At 39.2% G+C, this 24,839-nt stretch overlaps 1 protein-coding gene across 4 annotated transcripts; it reads right to left on the minus strand.

Moving 5' to 3' along the window:
• Window positions 1-298: 298 nt before the first annotated feature.
• LOC141957372 (Y+L amino acid transporter 2-like) lies at window positions 299-24,646 on the minus strand. 4 transcript variants are annotated; one of them, XM_074898756.1, is made up of 11 exons: window positions 24,197-24,646; window positions 23,130-23,200; window positions 17,041-17,558; window positions 14,728-14,853; window positions 9,791-9,935; window positions 8,685-8,808; window positions 7,823-7,926; window positions 7,418-7,514; window positions 5,851-6,000; window positions 3,848-4,031; window positions 299-3,118 (listed from the first exon to the last, which is right to left on the minus strand). In XM_074898756.1, exons 3-11 carry the CDS (start codon window positions 17,540-17,542, stop codon window positions 3,027-3,029), a joined length of 1,524 nt encoding a protein of 507 aa, XP_074754857.1. In that variant the 5' UTR covers window positions 17,543-17,558; window positions 23,130-23,200; window positions 24,197-24,646; the 3' UTR covers window positions 299-3,026. The 4 variants fall into 4 exon arrangements, with proteins under 4 accessions (XP_074754857.1, XP_074754858.1, XP_074754856.1 ...); XM_074898757.1 differs by lacking the exon at window positions 24,197-24,646 and adding an exon at window positions 23,972-24,050; XM_074898755.1 differs by lacking the exon at window positions 23,130-23,200.
• Window positions 24,647-24,839: the final 193 nt, after the last annotated feature.

Below are 24,839 nucleotides of genomic sequence, written 5' to 3' on the forward strand. Positions count from 1 at the left end.
AAGAGCTAGTACTACTCCCAAGTACTGTATTGCTCCAGTTCTTGTCCCTGAAAGACCCTTCCCCAGCTCTGCATGTGGGCTGTTCTGCAGGGTCTCTTGTCCCTGCAGCCTGCCAGAATCCCATTACACATTGCAGCGCAGCCTGCACCTCCACAGGCTATGTCTTCCAAAGGTTTCCAGTGTTACCCATACCTCAGTCCCTTCCACCACAGAGATGCCAGCTGACAAACTAGATGCCAAAATATTTTGTTATGTAATGATGAGATACTTAGCTTGGATGCCAAGACCATCTCTGAAAAAATAAAACTGTTTATTGTTTGACTGCATAATTGAGCATCTGTGAACAATGTAAGAAAACTGTGTTTACTCTTAGAACAAGAAAGTGTTTGGGTAAAGAACTGCTCATAACTGCAGTGAGAAGGAGTCCCACCTGGAGTAACTAGAAATTTTTGCTTCCATAAATGCTTATTTTGTTGTGTTATAGAGAACACAAATAAGTATTAAAGTCTCGTTGCTCTCCTGGTAAACCAACTTGTGAGATGTAAGGCAGGGCAAATTTAATTCACAGTACTATTTTTAGGCTTTGAACCCACACAACTACAGCATTTTCCAAGGATCAAAGTTTTATGTATTTAAACACTTCATCATCTATGACTTGCTTTAGGTATTTGACAAGAACTTACATGTATTATTTGTAAGGAGTGAAAAATCAACACAATATTTCTGAGATTCTAACGTTCATAGAGAATTTCAATAACATTCACATTTATAACCTTGCATCCGACTACTACTTTCCTTCTGTCCAGAAAGAAGGAAAACAAAGGCTTTTGTGTCATGCTGCAAAAGTTTACAGATTCATTCAAAGCCAGATTTTGACAAAAAACAGACAAAGAAAGAAGTTTCTCAGCTCAGAATTCTCTATAGAAAGGGTCTTAGTCTGTAGCCCTCATTACACTACCTGTAGTGCTGTCTTGGTGTGACACATAGCTCAGCGCCAAGCGTTGACCTCTGTGGGGGCAAAGACTGTCATGTTTAATTTGGTACCTGCCAAATGTCCTCTCTTTGTGCCCTGATGCAGTCCGGGACCATGTTCTGTTGTTAACCAGTGCTTTGTAAAAGATGGGGTGAAAACACAATCTTTGCATAGAATTGTAGAGCAGGATCAAAATGGTGCTATAGTGTAACAGAGGTATTCTTTGTGCGTGTGAAGAGTACATGGGGATGTTCTGAGCTGGGTAAACTAAACTACACCCCAGGTCATCTTTCCTCTTTGTGTTTTGTGATTGTGATACTTGTGATTTTAGTGCTTGAAAGCTGTGGCTTCCAAAAAGCAAAACATGCATCTCTAACGGCGTAATGTTTTCCTTAATTTAGTGCATTTTTATTATTCATACTTTGTAGGAAAAGAAAACCCTGCAGAAAAGAAACTGCAACAGCAGATGGCATTGAAATGCAAATAGAAGGTTTCACAAGGGCCCTGTCAGCAAACACTGTGTTGGAGATGCACAAAATTATAATCCTGCAAATGACTTTACAACATGGGTAGAGAATGAAGAGAGTAAGTAGCAATGATTGCCTGTTCCATTGCTCTTTCTCTGGGCAGACATCAATAAAAGACAATAATGCTAAAAGCTACAGGGACTTGTAAAAGATTAAATTACCTTAATTGGGGTTAATTGAATAGGAATGATGAAACTCAAATTAGAAACAATGATGTTATATTCAAATACAATTACAGAAAGGAAGTACGACTTGCCAACAAGGATAACAAACAGGACTACATATCAACAAACCATATTAGAGCTGGAGCAGCTGTTTTTATGGTCTAGGTCACAAGGCTGATGACTTTTTTCTAACGACAGTTATTGTCTCTTCCATTTCAGAAGGATAAGAATTAGGACTAGTTGCACATTCCTGTGTGCCACACTGAAAAAATTAATGTTTAAGAGAATGGTCCTAGTTGTTAACTCCCCTTTTCTTTCATGGCACCTAATGGTGGGTGTGCTTGCACAGCGCATGTGCCTGTGCTGGGTATTGTGCAACAGGCACCTACATGAGGTGAAGACCTGGCAGCTGGTGCTGGAGGCTCCCTGCATGCTCAGCAGGAGACCTGCCGGTTACCTTGACAGCAGGAACTGTTGAGGCCTGATGGGTTCAGTAAGGGCTCAAGAGGTTTTGTAAACATCAAAGGATTTTAATTTCTACTTGTGAATACCTTAAATAAGTTCCACCATGGAAAAAATTAATATGATTCTAGGGGTCACATCTTTGATGTTTCTAGGCAAGAAATGGACACTATGAAAACATGTTTTCCCTCAATATACACTACCTGGAAGATGAATCGGTCCCTTACAGTGCTCCACAGCAGGTTGTTCTGCTGGAAAGCAAAAGTACTTCAGTTACAATGGTATAATTTATTTACTGAAAACACCTCTTCTGCAAAAGAGTAATAGATGTGGGATATTGTTTGGTTTTCTCCTTTTGGTAAACTATGTTTGCCAGGAATTATGCATTAGAGTAGTTTAACACTAATACTACATTGACTCAAAGCATGTCTACCAGTTTGAATCATATATTTTTTACTTTGGCTAAGAATTTAGTTATATTTTTATAAGTACACTGTGGCTTCTACTTCCCAGCTCAGGTTTTGAATCTTGCAAACACCCGGTCTGTCTTTTGTTATATTTATCAATTTATTTTTTAGAATTGTGACTAGAGCTAATACTTTTTATTATGATTTTGCAATTAATCTAATATTTAGCACTTATCTACTAATAAATGTTTGTTCATACAGTGCTTTATAGTTTGAAATTGTTACATGATAACTCACTATTACAAACATTTTTTAAAAAAATCCTGTAAAACACGAGTGGTTTATAAAACAAGCACAAATTAACAGATATCAAACTGATGCATAGTACATGGTCAGTGCTTTAGTGTAACTGAACACATGGGGAGAACTTCAGATGTTAAAAGTTGCTCCAGATAGGAAATGTCAAGGCACAACTCTCAGTGTCAAAGCAACTCTATTTACTCTTAGCTGCTGTAGCTTCCATGTCTATGTCCAGGTCTGACAGAGCACAGTAGAAGATCATCTGAACATATTTTGTTGTTGTAGCTGTAATACATAGCAAAAATATATGAGACAAAGTTATAATATGTGTTAGACAAATATATGGATTCTGAGGATTTGAAAGCACTAGGAAAGATACTAGAACACCTTAATCAATTGGATTAAGCACGTGTTATAAGTAGCTAAAGGCAAAAGGAGCTCAATAATTAAATGAAGTCTTGTACAATCAGACTTTCATCAACATTTTCATTGAATTGTCAGCTTAATAGCTGAGTTCAAACTGAAAAAAAGTATTAAAATTTTGCTTTTCAAGCCTGCCTGAATCTGAAGAGTGGAAACTACCCTTCAGCCCAATAATTCATTATTTCATAATTTATGAAGATGCATGGACTTCTCCAACTCAGATATTCCATTCGTTTGACAGAATGTGAAGCAATGCTGTCCTGGTATTTCTGCCTTCTGGAATATCAAACTGCAAGCATTTAGTCTTCACAATCCTACATGGCTTTTATTGAGCCAACATACTGAAATGTCTCAACACCACAAATATTAGATGACCATATTATATCCACATACAGGACTGTTTTGTACAGGTATGCATGGTTTTGTTCTCAGGACTACGCGATGAAGCAAATGATCTCAGACATGCTGTATAGAAAAGCATGACAAAACTTCATAAATAAAAAGGATTCTAGGAAAAAATTATTCTTTCTTTCTTCTGAAAGAACATTCAGAATTTTGCCACACTGACTAGGACAAGATGATGTTGCTTACCAGAGAGCCACTGTAGACATTTAGGTCGTTTTTCAACTGGCAGATAGACTCCCAAATAATATGCAGGAATGCCTGAGAGGGCAATACCAATGCCAATAAGGGAATTGATTGTATCACTGTAGAGAGGAACTATGACCAGGAAAAGGGAACATAAACAATATACTATAGGAAAGAAGAGGTTAAGCTGTGGAGACAAAAAAAAAAAAATAATCCAGCATTTATTAAAAGATGTAGTAAATACTCTACTGTAAAGATGTCTAACTTTAATCTGCAAAGCCTGACATGTCAATAATAAAAATATAGCTATTGACTATATGACTACTATGTACTGATTCGTTTGACTGCCTACAGTCAGTACAATTTGCTACCTTCTGTGTATGCTAGTGAGAGCCTCTTATTTGACATACACCTGAGGATCTGACCATTTTGTTGTTTTCAGGCCTGCACAAACTCAATTAGTAAGAGATCAATCTTTGAAAGAAGTACTTTAAAACTGAGCAGTAATGGGTGATTTTTCCTCTAACTTCAGTTGCAGATATTTAATTGTCATATTGATTGGGAACTAACTCAACTAGGCTTTCAATTACCACGTTGATGGTACAGAACTAATGGACTGATTCACAGCCATTTTGCCTGGGCTCTTAACAAATATACCACAAGTAAGGAAAGTTTCAGTAACCTCTTTTTGGTTTTATTTTTCACTAAAATATTTTTGACTGCCTGTAGTAATGAGCCTTCTCAAGAATACTAGCTGAAACTCCTGAGAGTTTACTGGTATAAATACTTCTTTTTCCTTACAAAGGGTAAAAATGTAAGTTGATGAAAACCAACTGCTACATCACAGGAAAGGAAAAAGTGTATGCAGAGTTGTGACAGTGACTAAACTGACAAATGCTGATAGGAATTAAAGTCATTATCTATAATCCGGCTGTAATCCTTGCTTTAGTAGAGTTAGTAGCAAAACAGCCAGTAAGGCAAGATTTAATCTTTGTCTTCCACATATTGTGGGGAAGAGTTTGAAGTGTGAACATGCTTCAGGAAAATTTGGTCGGCTCTGGAAGACTGGAAACTTTTACTAGCAGTAGGCGCTTAGGATATTTTATGCCTTTGTTTGAACCATGTGTTCATGGATGTTACACTTAAACGAAAAAAACATGTGTTGGTAAAAATGGTGCACTAGATTAGGAAGAGAGTGACAAGCAAGAAATTAGATTGGGTATTAATTTGGATTTCTCATAATTTTTACTGCATCACTGCAGAGGTGAAATGCAGGTCATGGAGCCAACAGAGCACAGTGAAATGGGAGTCAGTGCATGTTTTCGTGTGACTGGGGGACTTCCATTCCTGCTTCCCGGACAGTCACTGGATTAAAACTAGAAACAAGTTTTAGGTGTGCTTTGCTTCTGTGAAGTCTCCCTCTCCCAACTGATAGCAGACACTCTTCTACAATCAGTCATTAAATTTGTATTTTACTGTCTATGACCACTATGCAGTGTGAGGGAACTATCAAAATGTATTTGATTATTCAAGCTTTTGCATGCACAGACTTTGGGGCATTTATGGGCTTTGAAGGGGGTTTAATAAATTTATTAGTTCATGTAAGTTTGACCAGAGTGTTAACCTCTTGGGAGCCCCCATTACTAGCTCTACTGAGGTCCATTGTGAACAATACAAAAGGGGGTTGTTCCAGGATAGGCTGAGGATCTCAGGCATTTCTTTATTCCTTATTTATTTAAAAATAAATACAGTTATAAGGTTGAATGAAAGGAAAAAGTAATGGTAAATATTGTTTCAACCTCACAGCAAAAATACCAGAACAGATGTTCTTGTGGAAACCCAAATGGGATCTGCTCCTTCATTTCTTATCTTATATGTTGCAAAGATTTCTATGGCTGATAAATAGTCTGTAACGTACAGGCAATGTTATGGTTGTGGTATTAAGGATCACATAAACATATGCATTAGTTGGCATTTAGGGCTTGTTTCCTCTCTTCTTTACTTACTTTAATAGGCCGTGGTCTACGGGGCTGAGTATATCTCAAATATATTAGTCCTGCAATAGAGAGACCCACGAAGAGCCAGTAGTTGAAGCAGTAGTAATTAATGAGGAGGAAAACATCTTCCACAAGGAGATAAAGCAAAGTCATTAAGCCCTAAAGATAATAAAGACAAAATCTTTTTTATGTGAAAATAAAGACATATCTTATAAAATAAAGAGGTAATAAAATTATAAAACAGCCTGTTTCCGGCATACTTGTCTGGGCTTAGCACATCAGATTCTTGAAAGAAGGATGTACTTAAAACTCCGAGAAATCTGCAAATATGCTATGAGAAACATTCTGGTATGTCTTCCTTAAACATAACAGTGAGACCAATGCATTTGGCTGAAGAGGTGTCGAGTTTGTGAAGTTATGTTTCAGCACCAGCAAGAAACCCTCCTAGGAAGGCCAGATGAGGAGCCCCAGACTCTGCTGTGCTATGGAGAAGGCTGCTAAGAAGGCAGTGGCTTACTCTGCAGTTCTGGCTGGCTTTAGGTTGAAAGCAAACTTTTAATCTAGTTTCACTGTTGGAGGCTCTCACAGTCCACTCACACTTTGAGACCATTAGAGTAATTATGCAGTATGCAAGTATGCTATACTGCCTGCATGGAAAGACCTAAACCACCAGGAATTCAATGTCTGTTTTAATAGATGAGCAGAAAACAAGTCCACTGAGTAAAAGGAGAATGGTGGTGTATTAAGAGTATAGCTCATCTTACTGGTGCAAAAAAAAAAATCCCTCTGAGAAGAGTATTCATAATGGGATTATTTAGTAAAGTATTTGATGTCAAACAGGACAGGTATGATAAGCTATTCATAAACCATATGTAACACAGGGCAATGGAAGACACCAAATGAAATACATGTTCAAATGAAGAGCAGTGAAATCCTTTTGAACGATTCTACCTTCTCTGTTTGTGCATATCCTCCCTCTTAATTTAATCTGTTAGATTTATGGATTATTTATTAAAATCATTTGCACTAATTCTATACCTTATGATTCCTCAATTTTTTGTCACAAGATTCATTTGTATAGTGACAGCAGGAAAAAGTCAATATTGCTATAGGCATCCAATGGTAGGAATTTAATTTTAAGTGCTTTGCCACTCTGGGTAACTAGAGTCCTAGAAAATCAGCCTATAGCCGAGTCTGAGAGATGTTCTTGCCATGTTCTTCTCCACTGACACTCTGAAAACTCACATAACGACTTAAACAACTCTGGTCTATACTATTACATATTCAGCCATTCTCTGTTTTCTAAGTAATACTACTGTACTTACTCCTCACTAATCTTGTTCAGAGAGCATATGAATGTGAATCAAGCCATTCTCTTTCCACTGTATAAAATACCACCAGACAAAATAACATCCTCATCCCCCTCAATGAGTTTTAGAAACTTTGGGCATTTAAGGAAGATGTCTTCAGTGCAGGAGAAGCCTGGAAGAAGCACTGGATGGAGGTGAGGTGTGATACTCCCTGGATCTGAGCCCCTGGCTGCCCTGGCCAGGCACAGGGCTGGGCTGTCACTTACATTGAAGAGGAGAGCAGGGACTGGTGTGAAACATTTTACATGAATCAAGCTCAGACTGTCAGGGAGGTGTCCTTCCCTGGCTCCAGCATAGAAAAGTCTAAAAAAAAAAGAATAAGAAAACTCAGCCAGACAGTAGCCAAGGAATAGTTTGTTGCATTCCGACAAAAGCAGCATTGATTCTTTTATTACTCTGTTGTAAATGCTGCTCTCGTCAAGCGGCTTTAGTTTCCAGTTGATGCTGACCATAAGAAAGACACGTCAGATCATAACAATCCTTCTATCACAAATTAACAACTCGACATGGCAAAAATTAACTGTGTCACTTTTACAATGCAGTAGTAAGAATGCAGATTAATAATAAATTATTCCTTTTCAATCATTTAAAATAAATCTTATACTTCATACCTAGATGCTGCTATTATTGATGAGTTTAAGCCACTATAGCAAGACATGGCCACTGCTATAGGAATTATCCACTTCGCATAACTTAGGGTTTCACCGCCAAATGTCTGTAACAGAAAAAGAAAATAATAGTGAGGCCCATTATGTTAAGCATATGGAAAATCCTGAGAAACTCTTGTGAAAACGCACCAGCCCAAATACAGTGTCATAGCCCATGTTTTCTTATGACACCTGATATAGACTTGGAAAATTAAAATTTGGAAAAACTGATCAGTATCAAAGTAAAAACAGCAGATACATTAAAAAATATTTTTAAAATAATTTTCTAAGCCTAGATAAAGTCAATGAGATAATTGAAGATGTATTTGCTTTAATGTACTCTGACAAATCCTGACTGTAGTAATCCATGAGTTATAATTGTTCATATGTCTAAAATATGGATAAGGTTTTAAAAAGCATTTCACTGCACATATTTGTGCTGAAAATATTCTGTGATCCTGCAGCATTAAACATCACACACTGTACATGAGAATGATAGCAAAACCCCCTGGTTCTTAAACCACCCAGACTTTCCATAGCTCTTTCTCTGTCTAGGCCTGGCAAAAGCATCTTCTACAGTGAAGTACTGCTAGGAGACAGATTTACAGAGTATATAAGAGGATTTTACAAGAGCAGATTTATTTGCTATATTCTTTGTATGCATCTTCTAACATACTGATACTCTTACATGAAAACAAAGTTTAAAACAAAGCAACCTTCAGCAAGGAAATATTTCAATTGTTTTGCCAAGAAGTATGCTACCTGAGATTTTTCTGCAGTGTCACCCATACAATAACTTTTGTTTTAATTATTTTACACAACTTACCACAGCCACTGCATCACTTGTGAGGAGAGCTGACATGTCCAACACTACGTAGTATGCTATATTAGTCAACAAGTAAATAATAGCCACAATAGGCATTGAAATTGCAATGGAAAGTGGCAGATTCCTGAAAAAGGAAAATGTCAAAATTATTTCATGTTCTTTAAACAAGGAATATTTAAACAGAAGATTGTTCCCAAATGCAAACATTTGTGAATGGATACCTCCATCACTTTTTATAATCCATCATTTTGTAATCATGCATTTACAAGATAATGTGCAGCCATGTGTGGAACAATTTCACGAGCAGCTTAGTTGGCTGCTTGTAGGTCTGTCACAAGTTTTAGAGAAAAAAAAAAAAAAAGTACATTTATACCTGTAAATTTTATATACTGTCTTTATATGAAGCAATTTAAGAGAGCACTTAAGCAAAGAGATTTAAATGCACACTTAGATGTCTTCTCGATTATAGCATTCTTTTCCTGATTCATGATCTATGCACGTCCCAAGACAAGGTGGACTATATCAGTCTGAGTAGGTGAGGCACACAACTCCCACAGGGTTGATATCCCTACAGAGGGAAGGAGATTATATTTCCAGTTCTACTGTGGAATTTTTTATTTTTTACTTAACCTTTTATCTTTAACAAAATTAAACATTTTGCCCATAAACAGTAATGTTGAAGATGACATGATCTTCATAACCTGACACAGTCTTACTCCACTGGTGGCAAAAACAGTCCTGGAAAAAGAAAATAATTGTTCTGTCTGACTGAAAAGAGGTAGGGAATTTTAGAGGGCTAGATGGATCCACACTTTTCCCTGCTTTCAGGAGGGATTCGTTGTCCTCCTTCAAAAATTCCGATCTGAAGCTTAAGATGTAAAATACGTATATGCAGACAAATGATTTATTAGTGTGATACAATTCGTGAGTGAGGACAATAATCAGGAAGAATTCTCATACTTAGTCCTTCTTTTGAAATGAAGAAGGTTTTTACAGAGAAAATAGTTTTGACTAATTTCCAATCATAAACAAATACAGAGTGGCTTGTCCTGCCATCACCTTTCTTACCAGGACACTTCAGTCATTCAAAGGAAAAACACATTTACCTCTCAGGATTCTGCATTTCCTCGGTGACGTAGTTGAGCGTGTCCCATCCTGAATAGGAGAAGAGGGCAGAGTAGAGAGCCAGCGCGATCATGCCTGGGTTTGTTGCTGAACCCTCGAACGGAGCTCTCAGGTTTTCCGTTTCTCCTGTACAGATGGAAGGTACCAATTGCCTGGCCTGTTATGTTTCAAGGATTATGATGTAGGACACTACACTAGAAGTCTCAGCTAACCAAAAGGAAATAAAACCCCAACGCATCCAGGATTCACTACTATTTCTAAAAGCACACAGGTTATATTTTCACGTGACAAATAGGAAAGTTTCAGTCAGATGTTCAAACATCTACACTTATACAGGGAGACAGCAGAAGATGTTTTCCCATATTTTTTATTTAGACGTGAATTGTGTAATTCTAACAGAATTCATGGTGTCCTCATATCCTGTCATTGCTGTCTAGCCTACCGAAGGAGGGAGCCATACTGAGGTCATGCTATACCCTGTCAGCTAGGCAGAGTCACTTGGGAAACCAAATTTCAGTTCCTGAATCTGTCTCATATTTCTTCCTCATATCTGTGCTTTTGTTTTCACCAGATGAATTAGTCGCCACTGGAGGGGAACTTCCGGAGGCATAGTTCTCAGTGGGATACTCTGCCCCACAAAGATGTTCCCCAAAATTAAGAGAGGAGACTTGAAAAATCTTTCCTTTCAAAATTCTCCTCTAGTTTATCTCAATAGGTTGAGACAACAACCTGCAGAATGCTGCAAAACAGATGAAATGTTAATGAAACTGTGTGAGCCTTCATTTCAATTCTGGAAAGGGGAAGAAAGGCCTTAGTGAGTTTGCAGAAGGAAAGTCGACTGTCTAATATAAATGGAAGTGGGTTAAGTATTAAGGAAGACAGAAACATGCTGAAACCTTTATTAGGGAAGAAAGTAAGGTCTGTTGTAAAATTAACAATTTCACTCTGTGGTTAAAGTAAGGAGTTTACAGATACCACAAAAGCAATTCAGTCTTTAAAAAGCAGTAACTACTGGGAAACTGAACCAAGGAAGGTGAAGCTATGAGATGTACACACACTTTGGAGAAGAAAATGGTTGGAAGGAAAAAAAGAAAAATCCAAAAGGACCAAGAAAAGCTTAAAAGCTTTTTTTGCTAAAGACAGCTCATTCTCAAAATCAGATACATTCACAGTGTTTTAAAACAATAAGTGTATCTGAGCACACCAGAAGGAACACAACAGGGCTAAAACGCCGTAACTGTTCTTTTCATTAAAACAGTTGTGGAGTTTAAAAGAACGCTTTGACACAATCACAACTTCCTCCAGAAGTCTACATCATTCCTCCTCGCAGTCTTTTCTTTATTTAAGTGCTCAGTTCTGTTTAAACAAAGCAAAGATGAGACCTACCACAAAAAGGCCTCAGCAATTTTCATTCCTTGCAATAATGCTTCCTCTCTGCCTTTATCCTCCGTGACCCCATGGAGCAATGCAAAGGATCTGGCAGATGCATGAGCAGAGGGAACAGCCCCTGGGCCAAACCACATCGTGACAGCCATACGCCAGCAAGTGGGCTGGGAATTTTGAGGGAGACTATTTGAACTCATGACTAAGTTTATCACTGTGAGGATAGGGCAAAACTGTTATAGGGGTGACATCATGGACTCACACCTTTCTAAAACTGCAACTTTATGAGGGCAACTCGGAAAATCTGCAGCTTTATGAGGGTAACTACTCCTTTATGTAATTGTGGCCCTTAAGCAATGTTTTTCCTCTGCATCTTCACATTCCTGCCCTTAGAACTGGGTTCATTTGTTCAGGTTTCTTTAGACTTGAACAAAACCAGTGATAACTGGCATGCACAGATAATAGGTAAACAAAAAAGCTCTCTTAAAGTCTGGTGTAGCTAACAGCTGATGCATTAGAACTGCAGCCAAGGAAAGAAGACCAGCAAACACAGAAAAGCAATCATGCTCATTAGGTTTTATAAGCTAGTTCCAGCATGAGAAAAAGACAATTCCTAAACCGAAGACAAAAAACCACCTTTGTTTTAACTGAATAACAATGGCTGTTGCGGAATTTCATGGGAAAGGAAAATGAAGAAAACCTTAGTAACTAAGCAACAGAGCTAGAGCTAGAGGAGTCTTCACTGTACCAGAGACACAAATTAATAAAATAATATCTGTTGTCATTTGCAAAGATTAGAGGTAGCACCAGAACACTCCTGCTATTCAGTATATTCAGTTCAGTCTAGTTACTGCTGGTACAGGCTGGCTCATCTGTCCTGTGATGTCTTACAGTACTGCAGTGATTCACAGGAGTGCAACATTACAGTCTTTTCTCTTGTTTCCAGGATGCCTTCTCACCGATGAAGCAAAGGACAAGTCCCTCTCTCCCGGATCCTCTCCCCTCGCAGTGTGCTGTGGTGGCTCTCTGCCCCAGGCAGGTGTCCTGGTTCAGCTAGGATAGGGTTAAGTTTCTCCCAAGCAGGGGGAAGTGATCTCCAGCTGGGTTATTCATACCATGCTGAGGTCAGGTCTGAAGGCGGGAAGCAGGCCGCGGGCTGGCTGTGTCCATTTCGGTATTTCTCTGTATATCTTCTGTCTTGTTTACTGTTTATTGTTGTTATCATTGCTACTGTTGTTGTTCAGACTGTTATTTATCACACTGTTGTATTAAATCTCTTTTTATTCCCACCCCGGGGTTTGTGCCTCACTGCCAGCCTGACCGGCTGAGGGTGGGGGAGGAGCAACGGCAACATGGTCTCTGTCCCGGCAGGGCCTAAACCAGCACAGCAGGTTAGGGAGAGCAGGGAGGGGGCGTGGTGAGGAGTACATGAAGGATGTGCCTGGCAATTTCTGCTGTGCTCTCCTGTCATAGGACAAGTAGCGATGAGAGCCCTTAACAAGCATGTCAGAAACACTGAAGCTGGCTTTTAAACTAGTTAGCACTAAACTGATGTTGTCAACAGCAAAAGAAAGACAAGGGAGAGCCTCCATCCCCTGAAAGCTGCAGGAGGAAACATGGTAATGAGTGATGAGAAGGCTGAGGTCCTTAATGCCTTCTTTGCCTCAGTCTTTAATAACAAGGCTAGTTGTACTGAGGGAATCCAGCCTCCTCAGCCAGAAGACAGACACTGGAAGAACAACTCCCCTGAAGTCCAGGAGGAGACAGTCAGTGATCTGCTGCATCACACAGACACACACAAGTCTATGGGACCAGATGGGATACACCTGAGGATGCTGAAGGAGCTGGCTGGGGTGCTCTCCAAGACGCTTTCCATCATTTACCAGCAGTCCTGGCTGACCAGGGAGGTCCCAACAGATTGGAAATTGGCCAATGTGACGCCCATATACATGAAGGGTCAGAAGGATGATCCGGGAAATTACAGGCCTGTCAGCTTGATGTCGGTGCCTGGGAAGGTGATGGAGCAGCTCATCCTGAGTACCATCATGCAACACATGTGGGACAACCAGATGATCAGGCCCAGACAGCATGGGTTTGTGAAAGGCAGGTCCTGCCTGACAAACCTGATCTCCTTCTACGACAGGGCGACCTACTTATCGGATGAGGGAAAGGCTGTGGATGTAATTTACCTTGACTTTAGCAAGGCCTTTGACATTGTCTCTGATGGGCACACGCTTTGCTGGGTAAAAAACTGGCTGGATGGCCAGGCCCAAAGAGTTGTCGTGAATGGAGTTAAATCCATTTGGTGGCCAGTCACAAGTGGTGTCCCCCAGGGCTGGGTTTTGGGGCCACTCCTGTTAAACATCTTTATTGATGATCTAGACGAGGGGATCGAGTGCACCCTCAGTCAGTTTGCAGATGACACCCAGTTGGGTGGGAGTGTTGATCTGCTCGAGGGTAGGGAGGCTCTGCAGAGAGACTTGGACAGGCTGGAGCCATGGGCTGAGGCCAACTGGAGGAGTTTCCATAAGGCCAAATGCCGGGGGCTGCCCTTGGGCCACAACAACCCCCAGCAGTGCTACAGGCTTGGGGAGGAGTGGCTGGAGAGCTGCCAGTCAGAGAGGGACCTGCGGGTGTTGATTGACAGCCGGCTGAACAGGAGCCAGCAGTGTGCCCAGGGGGCCAAGAAGGCCAATGGCATCCTGGCTTGTGTCAGCAATAGCGTGGAAAGCAGGGACAGGGAAGGGATCTGACCCCTGTACTCGGCACTGGTGAGGCCGCCCCTCGATTCCTGTGTTCAGTTTTGGGCCCCTCACTACAAAAAGGACATTGAATGACTCGAGCGTGTCCAGAGAAGGGCAACGAAGCTGGTGCAGGGTCTGGAGCACAGGTCGTACGGGGAGCGGCTGAGGGAACTGGGGGTGTTTAGTCTGGAGAAGAGGAGGCTGAGGGGAGACCTCATCGCCCTCTACAGCTCCCTGAAAGGAGGTTGCAGAGAGCTGGGGATGAGTCTCTTTAACTAAGTAATAAGCAACAGGACAAGAGGTAATGGCCTCAAATTGTGCCAGGGAAGGTTTAGACTAAATGTCAGGAAGCATTTCTTTACAGCATGTGTTGTTAGGGGTTGGAATGGGCTGCCCAGGGAGGTGGTGGAGTCCCCATCCCTGGAGGTGTTTAAGAGTCAGGTTGACATAGCACTGAGGGATATGGTGTAGTTGGGAACTGTCAATGTCTTTGAGGTCTTTTCCAACCTAGATGACTCTATGATTCTGTGATGTTAATTCAGCTGCTATTTGCTATTCAGCCTGTGCAATGCAGAACTTGGTGTGTGTTGGTTTGCCATGCTAAGGGAGAAGAATAATTAAACCCCCATTGCTTAACAAGCCATAAATTCCTTCTAATCTACCTATGTCAGACAGTTTTTTTCAGATTAAATAACAATTCATATGTAAGTCTTAATGTGTCTGATATTCCTGCACTGAAACTTATAAACAGTTCATTGATAAAAATTTAAGTAAATGAAAAATATTCTTACCTTTACCAATTTTGTAAAGGCCAACAGATATCACCAAGATAAGAGCCATAACTTTTGCATACGTGAAAACATCTTGTACACGGGTTCCCCACTTCACATTAACACAATTAATAAATGTTAAGGAACCTGTAGAAAAAAAGAACATGCATGAGGGGAGCAATGATATTTTACATCACATAAAGCACATTTCAAATACATCCTGAATGATCTATTTGATAAATTAAATACCTGATTTAAAAGTTACACAATAATTTTCTGGAGGATACTGTTTTCATGACAGTAGGTAAGACAAAATACATCACGATTTTGAATTTCAAGACTAACTCCTGCTCCTTTTAAATAATCTTTAAATTTTATTAGAGTTGCTCACAGGCAGAAGGTGAGATTTCTTTAAATCTTTTCTTAGGGGGAAGTTTGTCATGAAGTTCTCCCTGCGAATTTGAGCTCTAGTCTACATGCAGAGTAAGTACAGATTTTGCACCAAAAAGTTTGGAAGTGATTGACAAGATATCGAGTAGAGCCAGGCCAGTATGCCATTACCCTGTGTCCATAGCTTAGGAGCTGTGCTATTCACACTTTGACCCTGAGACTGAACATTACAGAAGTACTTCCTTCTTTGCATTCGGTTTTGCCGCAGATGTTAAATCCCGATGAGTGGATAAAGCACTGTGATGAGTGCTGCTGCTCAGCTGACGGCAGGTCTGGCCAGGGGCTGAGCCATGTACTCACCTCCTCTTGCTCTTACACACACACATGGTGTCATGGGAAACTTCTCTCTTGCAACTCCAAAACAGAGGTAGATGAGGAAAGGGCATGCATAGGTACCAGGTATGAAACCCAGGTGCTGGAGAAGACAGCAGGCCAAACGCAGCATGGGCTGTCCAGAGCACTCTCAAGCATGGATCACTATGGTCTATTTCTTCTCTAGCAGTCTTGCTGGTCTTTCATTCTGTTGACCTGCCTATAACTACACTTTCGTTTTGAAAGGTAGAAAAAGGGGTTTGTAACGCTTCAAATGAACCACTGAGAAGCATTTCTATATAGTAAGGAAATTAGCATCCATCTGCACATGCTCTCAGAAGTCCTTGCCTTCATTATCGTGAGCAACTCTGCATATTTGACACTGTCCTGTCAGCTGTCAGGGTAGTAACAGACCTTACAGAAATGGGACCTGATTTGCTCCCACTATTTCTTATTAATATACCAATGTTGTGCAAAGGGGACAGAATTTTGGTTTTATTCTGGTATTTAAAAAACCACAGAAGGGGTATGAGAAAGCTGCATAAGAAAGAGGCAGCTGCCAGCCACACCTTGGGCATCAGCTCAGAAATCAGAGCTGCTAGAACACACAGCTGAAGCACATGAAAACTACAGCAAGAATAATTAATAAAATGAAGGCTTAAAGAAACATCACCATTTGAGGACTTAAGTGTTAGGATTTCATGTGGTACACCTAGAACACCAGGAAAAGAAACTTTGATCTAATAAATAACTGCTTTCCTGTGCGAGTCACAAAGTCTTTTGGAATAGGGTTAGTTGCCTTTTAGGTTGCTGAGTGGTCCTGACGGTCTCAAGTTCTACCATGGAGTCTTTTTCAGAAGTGAACTTCCTCTGCACCACAGTGCCAAGAATCAGGGTGACAGAGAAAACACCTTCTCAGAATTGTCAGTTTATCTCAAGTTAAAATTACTTATCCTTTTGGAAGCTTTGTACAATTTAAGCCATTTTTAAAAGATCATGCTATAGCACAGCCTAAAATGAACACACACTCCATCTTGGCAAATCTACGTTTATAAGGAGAAGAATCTGAGTGCAGTTCATCTACTGGAGGATAGATTGGTAACACTTATTCCTGTGGTCACCTAAGATATACAGTCATGACAAAGTCAACTCTGTGGAGTGTCTGATTACACTACACCATTTTTCCAGAGACAAAACTCGTATTAGACAGAATATTTTTAATTCCACATCCATTTTAAGATTTTTGTTATTTTTTTGTCATTTGCAAGAAATAGGGAAGAGATGAATGGACCAAATGTGGGCTGCAAATTAGGTCAATGATCCATAGAGATATATGTATCTTTAATCAGCAGTCATAGTCTTCCCCAGCCAAATTGTTGTAATTCTTCTCTCCCCTCTAATACTCCTATCTACAAACAAAATCCATCTGAATAAAAGATTATTAGTTCCTAAGAACATGTTTTAGAGAGGCAGTAATTATTTTCATAAAGGTGAAGGAACAGAAAGTTTAAAAAAATCCTCCGGGCACCTACAATTGTAGTTCTTAACTTCCAGGAATCCACCTTTACTTACAAATACAAGCAGCTGCAATCAGCCTGACTGCATCATACGGCGGCTCACAATGAGGAAAAATTGGTTGAACAATGTAGTTAGCAAATGTGATTGCTATCACTGCCTGGGTTGTTGGTTCGATAATGAGCAAGGAAGACCACAGTCTGATGAAGGCCATAAAGGCACCAAATGCTTCCAGGATATAGGCATAGCTGCCTCCAGATTTAACAATGGATGTTCCCAATTCAGCGTAACACAAAGCTCCAAACAGTGAAAACATTCCACCAAGTGCCCAGATGACTAGAGAGAGTCCATAGGAAGCACTGTACATTAAAACACCTCTGGGGGATACAAATATCCCAGAGCCAATCATGTTCCCTACAATTAAAGAAACTCCATTTAGTAACGTGATTTCTTTTTTCATCTGCATTTTGTCACTTGTGTCTGCCATATTGTCCATTTCAGCTTTTCCACTCTTAGTTTTGGATTTTTTATTACAGCATATTCGCCAGGGGGCTGCCATCCTCAACTATCATTACCTGAAAACAAGAGGAGAGAACATTTTTTGTAACACATGGCATCAGAGACACATATAAGATAATTAGCATACAAGGCATAAATGGCACAAAGAGAGATTATTTTGCTTTTGCAGTCCAGGAACCACATACTAGTGGGTTTTCTTAACTGTCACTGTTCTGTACCTTATAAATGTGAGGCCACTGTCTTTGGCTATAGATTCTGAATCTTTCATGAACTCTGAGTTCACTTTTACAATTTATCTTGAATTGTAAGTCTATGTTAAGTTATTGGAAGATATCTTAGAAAAGAAAGAGACACTGTACCCATGGAAACATGTTCCAATACAGCTGGAATGTCGCACACAGGTACACCTCTTCCTAAATTTTGCTCTTATCTCAGGAAAAACTTTACTTCATTATTATTTATTTCATCAGATCACACCTATCTGAAAATTATCTGCTGAGGAACAAAAGAGAAAAAGATACTCAAGAACTCCACCCTCAGGAGGTTAATATGAGGATTAAAAAAAAAAAGAGAGCTTTAGCTATTCCTAGAGATGAGATTGCTGCTGCAGTGAATAATGCAGCTTGTTTAGTTATTAACCTCACTTGACTTCTGGGTAGAAGCCACTGGTATGCATTGGAATCAAGTTTTGAACACCCTGTTCCTGGAACACTTTTGTATAAGGGAGTTTAACAAAACATGACTGTAAAAGCTTCCTATTACTTCAGTACTCGCAGAGCAGGATCCCAGTAACGCTGGGAGCTGGGAAAAATGATGTAACTGTGTAGCTGTGTTGATAAATCAGCCTTGTGCACACACTGCACTCCTCTGGGGCTGAGGTCCTTGGGGATGGGAAAATGTAACAGTTGGGACTGTTCATTTCCTTGGTCCTGCTGACTCATAACGATGCTTACTTAGAACAACGGATATTTTTTGGTGACTGTCTCAAAAGAAATGTATTTCTCCTTCCATTCCCCTGTCCACACACACTCTAAAACACTTCCAAAGAAAACTTTCTCAAAATCCTATGACCTAAAGCCAACTTCTTTAAGCAGAACAAAGCTTTTCCTCATGACACTGGCCAAAACCACTTGATCACAAATTTATTTATGTTGTTAAAATGTGGGTCAATGGCCAGTTTAAAACAAACAACCTGCCCTCCCCAAAGTTCCTGAAAGATTTGCTTGAAAGATTTGTTTTCTTTTTTAAAAGTATGTCTGTTTTAGCAGCCTGAATGATTTATAACTCTGTGTTTTCTAGCTTTTTTGGGTGCAACTCAGTTTCCTAGTTGATCAAATAACTAATGAGACCTGGTAGGTATTAAAGATTAAAAGATGTCAGACTCTCTTTAAAGATTAAAAGCTTTTCTCATCCCAATGGCACTTTCTCTAACTACAGGAAAACTGCGGAAACACTGGAGTGAAGTTGAACATTAATCCTTGCCATAGGTGTTCAAGAGCGACTGCTGAGTCTCCTATCTTTTCCTGACCTCCTCTTCACACTCAGGTGACTGCTCTTACTTCTACCTTTGTCCCTCTAAAAATAAAAAACCTCACCTTGGTCTAGGGGGGAGGAATTTCAGGCATCCAATACATCAGTCATATTATCTTCTTTAAAATTCTTGATACACATTTCCAGTTTCCTACTATTAGCACAATTTTTCTTCTTGTGTGAAAGAAAGGAGGAAAAAGAAGTCACACCCTCCCCCCCCCCCCCCCCCCCCAAAATATGAGCTAATACTTCCAGAACCTCCTGGCTCTGTTTCTGCTTTCCATGGCTATGTGAAATGTGGGCAGAAACCCCCTCCCATGATAGCAGCTGTCTGGACAGCCCATCAGGACAGCAACATGCTAGAAATTTGAGCAGAACTCTCTATTAATATTACTTTGGCAGCAGAGCAGGTTTAAAATCACCATGTGCTTTTTATGCCTGATCTGGGAATTATTATTATTTGTTTTAAATGTGGGTCATTCAGAACTCTGTCTCTGAGCCAAAAGGCACAAATGTTTAAGTGGGTACAGCCCAAAGGGAGTGAAAATTTAAAATGCAGCTGTTACTGATGTGATGTGAATGTGGAGCTATGCAAGTAGTGATCAAACACAATGGCTATTAGTTTTCCTGAAATGAAGTCTCACTGATAAATGAGATAGTTATTTTCCTGGAAAGTAGGATACATATAGCAATTGGTAGGTTAGTAATAGTATGGGTAACTTGTGTAAATGGTATCAAACCTGAACTTTGATGTCTTGTATGGATGACCTGGTAGCTAAAGCGAATTCGAGAATTTAAACTGGCAATGCCACCTGAGTCTAGTAGAACTTTTACAATCTCTAGCTTTCATGAGAGCACAAAGGTAAAGATTAAATAATTTTCTTAAGTAACACAATGTTTTGCATATATTTTTCTTCTCTCGTGCTAACAAAAGATTGTTTCAGATCTCTAAAAATGTGTAACGAGAGCTGTGTAGGGAAATATTTCTTTCATAAATAAGTGACTGTGGATGAAACCATTTTGAAAGAAAAACAAGTAGAAGAAACAGTTCAAACTTCTGTACTTTGAGAGACATCACATTAGCAAAACTTTTAACCAGACCCTGAATTTAGTCCTCGAATAGGTAAAGCCTGAAAATCAAAGGGTAAGAGATTTTGTTTCCATAACCAAGATGTGTAACTTCACTGTAGTTAAGTTACCCCATTTCATATCAGCTGAAAATCTGCAAGAAAATAACAATTTGAGAACAAAAGTTTTTAAACAGCTTCTGCCTGTCCCTCCTCTGCTCCCCCAAGCCAATAGCAATATTCCCACTAGCTTTGACAGTGCACTGATTTCTTTCAGTGGGGTTGCAATGTTGAAGCTGTTATTGATTTCTTTATTCAGGATTATGTCTTCCTTAAATAAACAAGGTTTGACTGAGGCACAACTCAAGCTAGTTCTCAGCAAAGTCCTCATGATACTAAGAAAGTCAGCGGAAAATAGGAAATAGTCTCCTGTACAAATCTTCCTGTGTAACAGCAAAAGGAGAATAATTTTTTGTCAAATGGGTAAAGAATTTACTGCTGTTAGAATACAGGCAGTGATGAAAATAATTTGAGGATATGCCCAAGGTCTATTGCCATGGTCTAACCCTTTCCCTCATTTATAGCTTTTGCTATTTTGTTCCTACTGAACTTCACCCATATTCTGGCCCTACTGTCATCACTGTCACTTCATCCTCATGCTACCATTGTCCCTTTCTGGGACCATCACTGATGTTTCTTTGTCGAACTGGTGGGCCAAAAAGTTTAAGCTAAAAAGCCTAGTTGTTCAAGCATGACTCTGTTTTCTGTCTGTGCATCTCTGCAGATCAGTTTTTGAGGGTGCACATAATCCAAGTGAGAGCCAGTATGAGCTAAGATCTGAGAGGGCTGACGTGCTAGGGACAACTATCAGAGATGTAACAAGTTGACTTCTTACAGGGGAGTGGCCATTTTCAGTTGGAAAATCCTGTATTTTAAAAGGTAACAAATCCTTATGGTGAATCCTCTAGCAGAAAGGAAATCAGGGTGGCTTCCTGAGAATGGAAAGATTTAATTTATGCAGTAATTAAAAAAAGAAGGTTCTTTGCATTCTGGCATTCTGCTTTAACATGGTTGAGAATTTAAAGGCTAACTCTACTGCAATAATAATACTTTATGGTATCAAAGATATAAGTACAGATATTTTAGTAGCTCTTGTGTATTAAGTCTGAAGAGCAATACATAAAATATTCCTGACATGAAGAAATGTTCCTGCTCTCTTGGTCCCCACAGACTGTGACAAACAGAAAGAACTATTGCTCTCTGGAAATCAGAGATTCAGACAGGCATCAACATGCTGATGTGCCTCAGAGGCTGCAGCAGGCTAAATGAAACAGCTGCAAACACTTGCCTGTACCTTGTGTCAGCAAGTGATCTCTACTACAGAACTTCAGAATCCTGTTTTCATGCAGGTCCTGCTCTTTCTTAGGGATCCCCTCAAAAAATGGAGGAAAATTTTCCTCAGAGAAAAAGCAGAATGCCTTTAAAGCACAGACAGGCATAATGGTCCTAAATCCTTTGAAATCTTATGTTTACCTCCCAGCTGTATGCACAAGGAGCAACAGAAAGGAACTTGTAGACTGATACCTGAGAAGTTAAAGAAAATAATAGTGCCATATACAGGTAATTCTTAATAGCTCATTTTTTAGTCAAGCCACTGCCAGAAGGCATACAGAAAAATGAGGGAAGAAGGGACAGCTTGACAGTAGTTGAAAACCTGAGTTGAAACCAAAGACAGTTCTTCCATAAATTAGTGCAGGACTGGTTTGACAGGGCAGGATTTTCTCAGACAATTCTCATCCTCCAGGGATCTATGGCCTCATGAGTGATTGCCTCCTTGAGGAGGTAATTAACCTTTGCCAAATGATTATGCAAGGATTGGTCAGGGGTTCTCAAAGTGTGACATTGTCTGAACAGGTACATAGACTTCCAGAGTGACTGAACTTCCTCCGTTTGTTAGGATATTTTGAAATTCTCTGCTTTTAATTCAAGAAATACTTACAAATAAATCAGAGCATCTCTCTCAGACACCAAATATTGTTTGTTTCAGCAGATTCCCTTGGAAACTGAGGGCATTTAGAAAGTCATCTCCTATCAAAGATGATGGAACATGCTGGACATCAAATTTACTCCTTACTATTATTTCAGATAATTTCACGGCCTTTTCTTTAGGTGATTGCTGTCTATGCCACATAATTTCTCAATAATGAAAGTGCCATCAATGATCACAGCAAAGTCAAAACAGGTAATAAAACTGATAAACCCCCAATATTTTCTAGTTTCAGTTAAAAAACTAATGACATTAAAGATGACATTTTAAACCATAATCTAGCATATTTTAATTGTGTTTGTATTAGAAATCAATATATGTGTAGAAAGCCTATTTAAAAGTCATGAGCAGTCTCTTATTTTCTCCAAGGACACTCTGGGTAATTTTCTCCTGCCTGTAGTAGATTGACCAAAAATAAAAACAACTCACAACTATATACTTTTGTATTAATAGCTATTGGAACATGAAATCAGATGAGCTAGCAATTTTCAACATGACATAAAATGTGTAGATCAAACTTCAAAACACTGTTGCTGAGCATGAGCATCAATAGGTCCTGAAGGGAGTATTCATGTCAGATTACATTGTTGAACATTTTCCAGTGAGAGAGGAGATCAAGCAAAGAAAACAAGATTATGCATTATGAAGGAAGAGCATAAAATAAAACACTCCTAGCAATAATAATAAACAACCCAAACAACAAATCCACTTTGATCTCCTCTGAAGAAAACATATCCCACTCAGTAGGAAATGAGCATATTTCCTTTTGTTTTTTAAATTTTATCTTTATAAAAATATTCAATGAATTAATGCTTCACATGCTCCAATTGCATTACTATGATCAGAAGATGGTTTTTCCCATAGGAGAAACTCCACCCCCAGCACTCTATTCCAACTCCAAAGCAAATCACAGAGGATATTTGAGAAAGAAGCTAGTAGTCAAAATTTATGAAAGGTATTAAAAAGAGAAGGTAGCAGCTTACCAGGGGGTATGTGATAAGCTTGCTTCCTTTGGCAGAAGGGCTACTGTAATTGAATAGTGACTCTCTAGCTGCTGCAATAAATAAGCACACATCTGTTTCACCAGGATGGGTAAGTTAACACTAATATGAATAGCCTATTTTCTCACTCTCAGTTTAGCTTTGCCTTTAGCTGCTATTTTTATTACCGTAGCATGAATACTAAAATCAATGACAGCTTTCAAGAAAGAAGATCCCAGAATCACCTGGAATGTGGTTTCTCCAAACAACCCCAACTGAGGTCATTTGCAGGCAGAAGCAGGCAGCTTAAATATCAGCTGCTCTCTATTCCTTAGAAAGTTGTGATAGGAATAAGACAAAAGGTTGGAGAAAAAAAAAATCCTTCACCCATGTGTCACTGAAACTCAGAACAAAACTTTCCCAGATGTTTATGCAAAACAAATGCGATCTTATTCTTTCTTGTTAATTTAGAAAGCCCCACTGGCACTTTTTACTAACACTATACACAAAGACATTTATTCTCGTAGCATAACTTGCCAAAACAGAAAGACTGTGTGGGGAGACTAGCAAATAGTGGTATTTAACTGAAAATCATAGGTGTCATTTCATTTCAAACAACCTAAAGTTCATCTGTTAACTTTTTAAAATATATTTTCTTCTAAATTTAATCTACTCATTGCTAAATATTTATCAGCTCAGTTATTCTTCTTAACCAGATAATTATATATCTGTGGCTTTTCTAATAATTTATGACATGATGCATGATACACAAAGCAGGCTGATTGTCTTTTAATTAAGTCTTTTTTTAAAAAAAAAGATAAAAAATAAGAGAAGAAATTACTTACCCAATGTATTCAGCTTTGTCTTCTGAAACAATATGTTGCCCTGCCTACAAAGTAGTTTTGGAAAGCCAGTATGATATTCAGCACAATATCTACTGAAACAAGGAAATACCCAGAAAACAAAGTCTTCTGGCCAGAGCAAAAAGTTAATGAATGCAAGAGCACTAACCTGGAATTTTTGTTTTCCATGAACGACAAGGCCGATTGTAAGGCAAAATTTGTACTCACGTGTCAAAAGGCATCTGGAAGGAGCTGATCCAGCAGGTCTAGAGTCTTAAGTCACTGGACTGAGTTGAGGCACCAGATAACAAGACTTCATCAGAATGGGCTCCTAATCCACACATAAGTTTCATAAGAAGTGAAATAATCGAATTCAAACAGATATCCCTCTAAGCAGCCTCAGTAATCCAACTGGAAAACAAGGAGAGTTGCATCATGTTGTCGTTTCCATACTGTAACCCACAGTTACCAAAAGGAATAATAAAAACAATGCAAAACTTTCTATCGTAAGTCGGTGCTCCTCCTTTTTCTTCCTTTTAAAGTAACATCTTGTAAAAACATGCTTTCTGTGATAGATTGATTCAGGTCTACAGTTAATGTTTACACAGAAATGTCTGTGCTTTTTAAAGACACTATTCAAAGCAGGTATATGACAAGTATTTTGAATAAACAGCTCAAAATTGCTTTATTTGTATCTATGAAGATATTATTTATCCCTGAGAACTCTCTAAGTCCGCCTGAAAAGATTGCACAACTCCAGCTGCCTGCAAGTCTGTGATTACGTACATTATAATATATCAAGAAACATTTTGGCAACAGAATTGTTTTGCAGGGATGTTGCTCTCTGCTGGAAAAACAGAGAGGCTGAGTG

This window comes from Athene noctua, chromosome 2 (assembly GCF_965140245.1).
Source record: "Athene noctua chromosome 2, bAthNoc1.hap1.1, whole genome shotgun sequence".
Classification (NCBI taxonomy): Eukaryota; Metazoa; Chordata; class Aves; order Strigiformes; family Strigidae; genus Athene; species Athene noctua.

Excerpts from the sequence above, each read along its gene's own strand:
- LOC141957372 (XM_074898755.1), bottom strand. The coding sequence starts at position 17,542 with ATGGCAGCCCCCTGGCGAATATGCTGTAATAAAAAATCCAAAACTAAG. Across the intron at positions 9,936-14,727 it reads CCTTTACAAAATTGGTAAAG|GAGAAACGGAAAACCTGAGA; the intron begins GTAAGAATATTT and ends CCATCTGTACAG. Across the intron at positions 7,515-7,822 it reads TCAATAATAGCAGCATCTAG|ACTTTTCTATGCTGGAGCCA; the intron begins GTATGAAGTATA and ends TTTTTTTTTTAG.